This window comes from Carcharhinus amblyrhynchos, chromosome 17, assembly GCF_965287045.1.
Source record: "Carcharhinus amblyrhynchos chromosome 17, sCarAmb.v2.hapA, whole genome shotgun sequence".
Taxonomy (NCBI): domain Eukaryota; kingdom Metazoa; phylum Chordata; class Chondrichthyes; order Carcharhiniformes; family Carcharhinidae; genus Carcharhinus; species Carcharhinus amblyrhynchos.
Window position 1 is genome coordinate 21,573,583 of NC_137340.1, and position 12,198 is coordinate 21,585,780.

Below are 12,198 nucleotides of genomic sequence, written 5' to 3' on the forward strand. Positions count from 1 at the left end.
CTATGAGGAGAGGTTGAGTAAATTGGGCGTCTACTGACGGGAGTTTAAGAATATAAGCGCTGACCTTATTGAGATGTATAGGATTCTCAGAGAGCTTAACAGGGTAGATGCTGAAAGGTTGTTTCCCCTTGTGGGAGAGTTTAGGATCAGAGAGCATAATCTCAGAGTAAGGGGTCACCCACTTAAGACAGAGATGAGAAGGAATTTCTTCTGAGGATAATGAATCTGTGGAATTCTTTGCCACAGAGGGTTGTAGAGGCTGGGTTACTAAGTTTGTTTAAGGCTGAGATAGATGGATTTTTAATCAGTAAAGGAATCAAGGGCCATGGGGATAAGGTAGGAAGGTGGAGTTGAGGATTATCAGACTGGTCATGATCTCATTGAATGATGGAGTAGACACAGTGGGCTGAATGGCCTACTTCTGCCCCTACATCTTTTGGGCAGTCAATCTCACCACACCTCTGGAATTCAGCTCTTTTGTCCACGTTTGAACCAAAGCTGTAATGAGGTCAGGAGATAATTGACTCTGCGGAACCCAGACAGCATTGGTGAGCAGGTTATTGCTAAATGAGTGCTGTTCAGTCGCACTGTTAATAACCCCTTCTGTCACTTTACTAATGACTTAGGGTAGACTGATGGGGCAGTAATTGACTGGGTTGGATTTGTCCTGATTTCTGTGCACAGTACACACTTAGGCAATTTTCCAGATGTTGGGTATATGCCAGTGTTGTATCTGCCTTCACCAGGCAGTGCATTCCAGATCATCACCATTCACCGCATGAGAATATTTTTCCTCATGTCTCCATTGTGGTGTATTTCTATCATTTTAAAAATACTTTACTGTGTGCCTGCCCGATGGAAAAAATTCTTATATGCCTTCTGTTTCTAGTGGAAATTGTTTGGAAATAGTAGGATCGTAAGAACCTTCCCCCTATTCTGCTCGAGTTGTTCTGGAAAGTGATTGAAACTTGTACTGCAAATCTTGCTTATACAAGGCTTCTTTCCTATTTTTAATGAATAATTCTCAAGTAACCACCTCTCTGTAGCACTAGGTGGCATGCTTGTTATACAGAAGGAAATATTGAAAACATTTCCATTTCTTTTGTCAAATAGATTTTTTGTGGTCATAGAATCGTAGGATTGTACATTGAGTCTGCACCGCCCGCAATCCCACCCAAGCCGTATTCCCATAATTCCATGCATTTACTCTAGCTAGCCCCTCACACTAAAGGACAATTTAATGTGGCCAGTTCACTTAACTCGCTCATTTTTGGATCAATTAGCCCAAAGTGCATCACAGATTTTCCATAATCTGGTAAGGATTCTTCCCCCACAACATGAATTTATAAGAACATGTAAAAGGTGGGTAAAAACAACCAGGCTCAATACACCCACATCCATCTCACACCGTATCCTGATCAATACTGCCTGCTGAGAATCGGAGAAGAAATGTATGGATAATTTAGGAAACATATTGGGTAATTGTTCTCTAACTCTTAACAAGAAAAAATGGCCCGTAGCTTCCTTGGATTAGCAATTATCGGCTTAACTGGAATTCCTATCGTGCCAGATGGAGAGTCAGGAATGGTGTAGGGGGTCCCTTGGGGGATCAGTTGTTTTGACGGTGTCCCTTGCAGGATCTGGCCTGGGTCTTTAAAATAGTTACACTGAAGTTAGAAGTACTTTTTTTCTTTCTAACTCTTTCAGAGTAACTATGAGTGTAAAACTTCTAAAACTATGTGAAGTCAGTGATTGAATTCGATTTGTTGGAAGGTTCCTAGCCCAGTGCAATTATCCAGGGGTAATTAGCCCTTCTGGACAATTGCTGAGTAAATCCACAGCTTAGGGACCTCCAAGAGGGATTCCCCAGCACATCATTGGGGTATGCCCAAAAGGCTATGCCAGGGAGCCAAGAAATTGTAGCCCAATGTACATACTATATTAGCAGTTTTACGTTTCAATTCAGCCAATGATTTTTTTTAAAGTGCAATCATATTGTAGTGCAGCTGTCACTTTGCACCAGGTAGCCTGTTCTGGTGGTGTTGATTAATAAATTAATGTATGTCAGAAACTAAGAGCAATCCCAGCAAGCTGCAAGTGCTGATGTGCAAGCCATATATCAATGCTGAAGCAGACAAGTGTTTCCAGCATTATCTGCCTTTTAGTTCAATTAGCCACCATCTGAAATATTTCTCTTTATTTTACTTCCAAATGTTTTAACATTTCTGATCACTCCTTCTGCAGGCTGTCCAAAGCTTTGAAATTTCTTACTGTCTGCAGAACCCAAATTAAATATGATGCTGTCACGTGCAGAGTGCCAGAGACGGATTTAACAATATTTGTCAGATATAGATGTTTTATGCAAACAAGCAGTTCTTTAGACTGAGTGTCCATGCGTTCACATTATGTTGTGGGAAGCTTCAGGAATTCAAATTTCCCATCTGTCACTGGATTACCATGAAATGCACTTCCCCTAATGGTAGGCACACAGTCATAGATTTGGCGATGTGATGCAAACACTTCTCTTTACTTGCTAGAGAATGTTAATTTCTTCCTTTCACAAGTTTGCTCTATCAAAAGTGTTCCTGCTCAAAGCTTTCTTTCCAAATACTTTAAATGTTCTTTCACACTCCTCTGCTCTGATGTCCAAGCTTTGGCTCAGAGCAGCAGTGTGTGGAAAGTTTTACCTAATTCAGGACTTTTCCTTTCACTCCACCTTTAACACAATCTGAGTGAATAGATTTGTTATTGTCGAGACAGAGAGAACAAAAAAGTAATCTCGTAGTCCGAAGGGTTCATTTTCTCCCAGTGAGAAATTGATGGGATCAGAACAACTTCAGCGGTGTCACACTAATTGGTTGTTAAGTAGGTGTCCAATCTAATTTGATCAGTTGCCTGCTGGATGGTTTAGACTATTATAGTCCCATGAGATTTTATGAATGTGATAGAAATGGGCTGCTGGAAGATTTGGTGATGAACAATTGACCTGGTCACCTGGAATAGTCTCATTAATGGAGTTCGCTCAACTTGAGCAAGACAAGGATTGCAGTTACCCTTTATCTCTCAGCCCCTTCCAGTGGGGTTGTGAATCTCCAAGTAGCATCTCAAAGCTATTAAGATCCAAAATATCTTCATTAGGCTACTTGAATGCGTCCCCAGGACTAAAGGAACAGAATAGCAGGAATCCTAAACACATGAAAACCTAATTAGTTTAAAAAGAAATTCAGTTTTTGAGCCATATGCTATCTAACAGGTGCAGAGTAGCTGGTTTGAAAGAAAACAAAACATTAACCTAAGAACCTTTTTTTAAAGAAGCACGGATAGTGATTTCATTCTGTTCATGACTGAAGACCTTTAGGTCACAAATTAGCATTGTTTTCTCTTCCTAATCTCTTTTTTTCCCTCCTGAGGGCATTAACTTCTTATTGGGTTTGGCTCTGTGAGCACAAAGACACTTGATTACAGGAACCCAACTTGTATAAGGTCATTGCAGTATCACTTGCACACTGCAAGCAAATGTGATTAAACCTGCAGGAATACAACCAGTTCATAACTCTGCATCCAACTGTGAAACATTTCTTTAGTACTGAAGTGAATTATCTGCCCAGATAGTCACAATTATTGGCTATATCTTTAAGTCATATCCTTCAAAGTTACACATATAACCAATGAAGCAAGGTGGCAGGAATATCTTAGCCCAATGTGTATTAAATCTATAGCAACACAACTATACGGTTTTGGATTGTGAGGTTTTAAATACATTTTTAAGCGTGTCTTTCGCAATTGGAGTGTATAATGACTGAGTATCTTAGATCCATTTTTAATGAGTGGATTTTAATAAAAGTTACCTTGTCATAGCCATAAGCTAGAATCCAAATAAGTCTACAGCATTGAATTGTGTCAAATTTAATACATCTTCCTTCACTTGTATGTGTTGTGATCAAAAATTATCTGCACGTTGAAAGAGTGAAAATTTCATATTCATTAATGTTTCATGGCTGCAGTTGATGATTTTTGCATTGGGGTGTAGGAAAATAGGCTATCTGTTTCTACTGTTTATGGTACACTCTGAGTTCAGTGAACTGGTGTGCCTTCTGTTAAAGAATGTCAGTTATATCACAAAGACAAAGGTTCACCTGATATCTGTCAAGTCTGTTGAGTTTCTGGAAGGTATGAGTAGCATAGCATCTCAGTGGAGTTGTTACCTTGATTTACCATCGACAGTGCTGTCAGCCTTACTTTTGCTTGCAGATCATAATCTATGTGCTACAACTTTGCATGCTAACTTGATTCAACATGAATCTCTTTGATAAGCTCTAGTTAGATAGTCCATGCATGAATCAGCTTAAACCGGTGTAGATGTTAGGCACAGTGCTGCATACCTGTACCCTCACTGCTCCCTTTCTGTAGTTTCCAATTGTTCCTCTCCTTTACAATTGGGGTCCTGAATCCCTTGCTTAGTAGTGAATGTACGCAGTAAATAGCAGTGCTAGGATGCACTATGTGAAAATGGTAAATGCTATTACATAAAATTAGATGTGCCTCAAACTAATCCATGTACCTAAAGCAAAGGAGGGTAATTGAGACTTTTAAGGATCCTTTGTTTCAAACAAATACACACTGAAGCTTCATTTATTGGCTTCTGTTGCTTCTTTGTTCATAGATTTGATTCTTTAATAATTTAAACACCCTTTTGTCATTTAGATAGCAAAGCCCCATTTGGTACATAGAAAGTCTTTGCATGCTTTCCATTGCCGTCAAATTAATGGCAAAATGAACGAATATCAGTAATTGTGTAGTTGAGAGTAATGAATTAATTGCATTGATTGTTAAAATAGAAAACTTGATGCTTTTAGATACATGATACAGAAGAAAACACTGATGATATTTGATAGGAATACTTGTAGTATGTTGGCTTCCAGCAGAAAGTTATCTGGTATTTAGTCCTCTGTGCTGAGCATGTATAACAAAGTGGCGTTTTATCCAATCCATTTTGAGCTGCTGTTCCATGGATTAAGCACAAGTTATGGCTAGCTGTAAGGACATTGTTTGTACAAAATCTGACATCATTCATACTACCTCGAAAATAGGCACTGTACTTCAAATGGAGTGGTCTGTTAAAAATTGAAGGTCATTTTTCATATATGCACATACAAATAAAGCAAAATTGTTCAATTAATATTATATCAATTCACAACAATATTTTAATGAGTATGAATTTAATGAATAAGAATTTCAAGAGCTGTGGCCAGCTGGAGAAAAGCACCACTGTGTCCTGTCGCTCAAAAGTTGCTGCTGACATTTCAATCCAGGAAGAGTGAGTAGTTCTGTCCACCTTAGTTATGTTGCTCTTGATACGTGGGACTATCACATAAAATGCTTCCAATCTGCCTAGTAAAACCATCATCTGCAGATCCTGTTCCAGGCTTTCAGTGGAGCTTCTAATAAATGGCAATGGCAATTGACCCCAAATTATCATTGGAAGACAGGTTACTAGGTATTTTTTAATGAAAAAAAAGCCTTTTTGTTTGGTCAGCCTTGGACTACCACTTTCGCGCTGTGCCAATGCAAATATTTGGCAGTGTTGCAGTATAGAACTCTACAAGTTCAGGCCATCTGTCCCAATATTGAAATGATCCGCAGAATTTAGGTTGGACAACCAACTCGTTGGCAACCATCAACCTCCACAAGTTCAGGCCATCTGTCCCAATATTGAAATGATCAGCAGAATTTGTGTTGGGCAACCAACATGCCATTAACGTTTTGATTGCTTTCAGGACCTGTTCATGAAATTTTAATTATCTGTGTGCCTGGGTCACCCAAATCTTTCTGGACCTCCACTGTTTCTAGTTTTTCATCACTTTTTTATGTGCAAAGTTGGATGACCTTACATCAATCTACCAATATCTGTAATTTCAACTTCCATCTACACTGCTTTCAGCGCCAACAATAATTGTGTAGTTGATAAATTTGGATGTAGGACTTTCTCTCACATCAGCTAAGTAATTAACAAATTTCGCAAACATTTGAAGTCCCAACACAGAGCCTGTGGAACACTACTAATCATATTCTTCCAATTAGAACATCTGCCCTTTATTCCTACTGTGTCTCCTGATGCTCAGTCAATTTCCTTAATCACGTCAATAATTTATCTTCAGTTCTAAAAGCTTAAACTTTAAGTAACAGTCTCTTATGAAGAACTATTATTGGGTGCTTTCTGAAAGTCTATGTAAACATGGACTGAATATTCCTTTGTCTATTACTTCAGTGACCTCCTCAAAAATTCAATCGAGCTTGCCATTTATGATCTATCCCGAAGAAATCCATGCTGTTTATCTAATCAGCTGAAAATTTGTACCAGTCAAATTGTTTCCATGTGTAAAGAAAGCACCACATTTTTTAAATGAAAAGTGTTAGCTACCTCAGGCTGAATTTTATGCTAGGGGCATGTCTATTGATGCCAGGTTGGTTTTTCCTGCAGCCATTTTACGAAGGTCAGGTCTTTAGTTGGCTTAAGTCAGGACTTCCATCCCGAGAGGAAGTTTTTCTTCTCTCTTGTCCCAGCCATCACTGGGTGCAGTCAACATGGCTGGGACTACAGCAGGTCCCCTGAAGAAGAAGAGCCAGGAGTCCAGGGTCTGACTTCAGTAAGACCAGCAGGCCCAAGTGAGAAGATGGGGGCCAGAATTTAATTCCCTGGGAGGGCCCATCAGATTTGGGGCACCCTTCCCTTGGGTCTGGGAGTTCCAGGTCTCTACGCTCTCCCCCGCCCCTGGCCTATCCGGACACTGAGATTGAACGCCTGACAACCCTCTTGGTATCCCCTACCCTCCTGCCCCTTGGTCCCTGGATGTTAACTTGAAGTGCGGTCTCAGGGCTTAGGCTCAGGCACAACATTGTTGCACCTCTTTTGATCCTGTGCCTGGAGGGGCTGGAGAGCTGTTGGCCAGTCTGATCAGTTAACAGCTTTCCAACGCAAGACCTTTCTTGGTTTCAGGCTCTTTTGATTATTGTATAATATGTAACATCACACAGGGCATGATTGCTGATGTGCTTTTTTTCACATTTTTATACGAATCTGTGTAAGTGTGACAGCAAAACCATTTTTATTCAGTGCACAAGCATCGTTTTGTAGCCTGGAAGTCCGTTTGAATGTCTTGACTCCCAGAAAATAAGCAGTAACTCTCTCCAACTTCCCCCGCTTACTATTACTTGAAAAGGCCTGCTGTCAATAAATGCGTAATTGAGCATAAAATAGCAGCAGACAGCTAGAGTTGACGGAGATGCATTCCAAATCAACATGCAAGATGGCAGATTAACATTGCCATTTTGTAAATTCAGGTCGGGGTGAGGAAATGGCTCCAGCCTGGCCACCAGGTTACCAGCTTTTACTAGGCTGCTTGGAGAATGGGCACTCTGACCACAGGAAAAATCCCAGTGGCAGCAGAAGACCCCAAAACAGCTACTAGTTTGCCTTTTAAGAGCCATCCCTATAAATACCTGTAGTGTTAGGCAGACTACAAGCCCTGTAGTTCTGCCACAGCATCCAATTGTATACCCCTGTCTGCCATGCCACTCTGAGGAGCCATAAAATTCAGCCCCGCATTTTCATCCTCAATAAGTTCTTCACCTCCCTACCCTACCGTTCTCTCTCTGCTTTTAAAAAAATGCATAGCACTTTATGAAGAGAAGAATTCACCTTCAGGCAGTAATTCAATTTGAAGGGAATTTCAAAAACAGATTTCTTCACCAGTTTGTGTATTGGCGATTTACATAATGATTTTAGTGCAGCTAAAGTAAAGAACAGGCTTTACTATTGATTTAGACAATTTTCTTTCAATGTAGTTTAATAAGCTGGATTTATTATGTTCTTTGCATAACCAAGCTTGTTACCAAGGAACAAACTGTACAAATGTGTTTGTGTACAATGGTTTGCTGCTTTGCCGAGCAATGTTTGCAACCAACAGTTACCATTTTCAAGTAATAGTGATGATGTGGGTATGCCGGCGTTGGACTGGCGTAAACACAGTAAAAAGTCTGACAACACCAGGTTTTAGTCCAACCTATTTATTTGATAATATACTCACTAAAAACTTGATGTCTGTGTCGATATGCGCAATCTTCTTGGAGATCTTCTCCACTTGGATCCGGCAGTTTGTGGTGTCGATAGTAGTCATGATGTGGGTATGCCGGCGTTGGACTGGCGTAAACACAGTAAAAAGTCTGACGTAAATAGGTTGGACTAAAACCTGGTGTTGTCAGACTTTTTACTGTGTTTACGCCAGTCCAACGCCGGCATACCCACATCATGACTACTATCGACACCACAAACTGCCGGATCCAAGTGGAGAGGATCTCCAAGAAGATTGCGCATATCGACACAGACATCAAGTTTTTAGCGAGTATATTATCAAATAAATAGGTTGGACTAAAACCTGGTGTTACAAGTAATAGTGAGCAGGGGAAGTTGGAGAGTTACGGCTTATTTTCTGGGAGTCAAGACATTCAAACGGGCTTCCAGGCTACAAAAAGATGCTTGTGCACTGAAGAAAAATGGTTTTGCTGTCACACTTACACAGATTCGTATAAAAATGTGAAAAGAAGCACATCAGCAATTAGCTGCATGCCCTGTGTGATGTTACATATTACACAACAATCCAAAGAGCCTGAAACCAAGAAAGGCAACATGTCCAATTAATGCAATCTGAAATGGGGGGACAGTTGTTTACCTTGTCTTTCATAACCATTGATTGCTAATGTTTGCGATGAGATCATTTCCGCCCCCCCCGCCCCACCCCACCCCACCATATAGCTATATGTTGAATTACCAGATTTGACCAGTGAAATCCTGTTACATGCCACAGCTTGTGCATGTCATGGATGTAACAGGATATGTACATCGTTGTTGATTTCCTAAAGTGTGAAAGTGGAATTTGCCAACATCAGCAGACATATACCAGGTTACTATGGGATGTTGCTTAATTCCAGACTAACTTATGTGAGGATTTGACAATATTTTACTTTTAATCCACTCAGGATCTTGGGTAGAGTTGCACTACAGTAACAATGGGAACAGCACACAAAATGGAGGACAGGAGCAGGTTCCAGCACCCACTTCCATTCTCAATGGGGAAATGGAAAAAATACTCCTAGATGCTCAACATGAATCAGGCCGAACCAGCTCCAGAGGAAGTTCTCACTGTGACAGGTATATGCAACGTGTAATTTTGCTACAAAGATTAACTATAAATATGTTTAGTTTGTGTTTTTAAACAGTTATGATTGCAGATTGAATATCCTAAAAACTTTGCAGAGACAGGATTGGTGCTAAAGCACACTGCAACAGGAAGGATGAGACTCTCAGCGTCCAGTCAAATCAGCCTTTTTACAATATAATCTTCTGTAACTTAAAACATCTCAGTGCAACATGTTAACAATGTTACAATTCTGATTTGAGAGCCTGAGGCATACACTAAATGTCGTAATTTTGGTCTCTGTTGACCATGTGATCGATGATACCAGGATCAAAAGTCTTGTATCTGGCTCGTATCCTATAAAAATTGAGGTTATTAAGTGAACAGTCATGTCCTCATATTGGCTAATCTCATATTCAATCAATAAAATGTTATCAAATCAAAACTGTTCTTTCTCAACTGTCAAGGGATAGGAACATCAAATGTAGCTCTTTAATTGATTGCTTGCAGGGTGATAGTTCTATAGATCCATAGTTTTGTGAAATCGTTTGAAGCTGCTATTGAATTCCTTACACATCTGAAGATACACCAGCTCAAGTAATGCTTAACTTAGGAAATTCATAATCAATTCCAGATAACTTGCTTTTTTATATTTATAAGAGTAGACTTTGCACAGGTTGCTTCAGTCTGACACCCTCATAAACCAGCAAGGTTAATGCTTGCTGATTTTCAGGTACACTAATCTCCCAGGATCAGGTATATTTATAATGTCTAGAGATACGTTTGGTAGAATTGGTGAGAAATTCAGGAAAGGGCAAGGCAATTTAAGCATATTGTGCTTCCATGTATAGCTCAAGCTCAAAGTTCCTCGATCTTTTAGGCCATATATTTGTTGTGTGAGTCTTTGGGTACAAATGTGCAGGAAATTCCAAGCGTGGTAGGTGACATAATGACAAATGTAATAACTCCAGCACTGCTAATTTCCTTGCCTGCCTTTTTTCCCCTTCCACCATTGTAATTAGAACACTTGAAAACCAGTCTAAATTATTCTTTTTGACTCGTGCCATAAAACTCTCTGCACTCTTCTTGAAATTTTATGCTGTAAAAACTCCATTTCTATATTATCTCATTTGCCGCTCTTCTTGGGCCAGTCTCAAGAGCCTCTTATAAGATTGTCTTTGTTGAGAATGTAGCTAAGATAAATTATATCGAATTACATTGAATCTACCGCTTAGAAGCAGATCGTTTAGCCCAACCAATGTCAATATTCATGTGCCACTTGAGCCTCTTCCCATCCTTTCTTATCTAATTCCATTAACATAATCCTCAATTCCCTTCTCCCTCAAATCATTTATTTAGATTGTAAATAATTGAGGTCCCACCGTTGATCCCCATGGCACTCCATTATTTACAACCCAAAAATGACCCTTTTATCCTTACATTCTGCTTTTTGTTATCTAACCAATCCCCTACCCACTATAAAATGTTTCCCCCTACATCATGAGCTCTTATTTTGCTTAATAACCTTGCTGAAATAGAAAAAAACCCCTGGTTCCTTACACGTCTTTATTGACCTGAGTCACAACTTAGTGATTTATTCATTTGTACTCCTAGACCCCTTCGCGTTTAGGTTCTTATTTTTTCATGTAATGTGTGAAATCCTAATTTTCTTTAATAAAATGTAATACCTCACACTTAACTGTGTTGAAATTAATTTGCCAACTGTATGTCCATTATTTAAAATTATTAATGCCTTCAGGTAAGTTGGGGCAGTATTCTTGAGTTTTGACTATCCCTCCCAATTTTTTGTCACCTGCAAATGTAACTATATTGTTTACGATTCCAAAATCTAAATCATTGATATAAAATGTCAATAACATTGGCCCTTGCATAGCTCCTTGTGAGACTTCCTTTCATCTACCACTCCAAATAGATATCTTTCATCACTATTTTCTGCTTGCTGCCTTTCAGCCAGTATGCAGCTAATCATTATGTTACTTGTATTCTGATTCCTCCTATTGTAATCTTATTGGCTGAACTGTTATGTGGTACTTTATTAAAGTCCATTTTGAAACCTAGATATATTACATCTACTACACTACCCTTCTCTATCCTCTCCAATACACCTTCAAAGAATTCAATGAGATTAGTTAAGCTTGACGTTTTGTTAAAACCCATACTGACAGGTCATTATTATATTTTTGGTTTCTAAATCTTTTCCTATTTTCTCCTTTAGTAGACATTCCATTATTTTTTATTAACCCGGGTTAAGCAAACTGGTCTATAGTTCTGTCAAGCTTTATCGCCCTTCTTAAAGATGGGATATTTAATAGTCTTTCAGTACTAACCTTTTTTTTAATGAATAATTAAACCTGTAATAGTATCTCAGGTAGCCCTTCCCTGCATTCTTTTGCAATGCAGTTTGTCTGGACCAGACGTTTTATAAATACTAAAGCGCAGTAATTATTTGATATTATTGCAACTTCCAGTTTTTATCCATGTACCCTGTAGAATGAGTTGCTGATTTACATTCACTGATCATTTAATTTCATAATACCTCTCTGCCTCACTAAATATTTTTTTCTGATTTTTCTGCTCATCTTTCATATTCACCCATGTCTTGCAACCTCTGCTGTCTGTGTACTTAATGTATGTCCCTTTTCTTACCATATTTTTTCTCTTTGTCTTCACTTATCCATAATGCTTCATAACTGTTTAGTTTGTTCTTGTTTTTTAGCAGGATATGTTTTCCCTAAACTCTGTTTTAAATGTTTTGCATTCTTGTTCTTCATCACTGTTTTCCAGTAGCAGTGTTCATTTTGTTCTCTCTCTCAAAACCAGTTTTTCTCCAATATATTACTATGGCCTTTTTCATGTTTATAAGCTTCACAGTTTTATTCCTAAACTGCATGCTATTATGGTCACTATTGCCTAGATCTTCCTTACATTTATCTGCTCTGGTTCATTCCCCATTAACAGATCCAGTTGTGAATTATTCCTTATT

At 39.0% G+C, this 12,198-nt stretch overlaps 1 protein-coding gene across 1 annotated transcript in view; it reads left to right on the forward strand.

The window, feature by feature from the left end:
- Positions 1-12,198, forward strand: part of bnip3 (BCL2 interacting protein 3) — a 58,275-nt gene that overhangs the window by 21,655 nt on the left and 24,422 nt on the right. Inside the window, exon 2 of the mRNA XM_080205604.1 lies at positions 9,037-9,208. Within this exon, the coding sequence (XP_080061730.1) occupies positions 9,037-9,208 (172 nt within the window). The remainder of the gene's footprint in view (positions 1-9,036; positions 9,209-12,198) is intronic.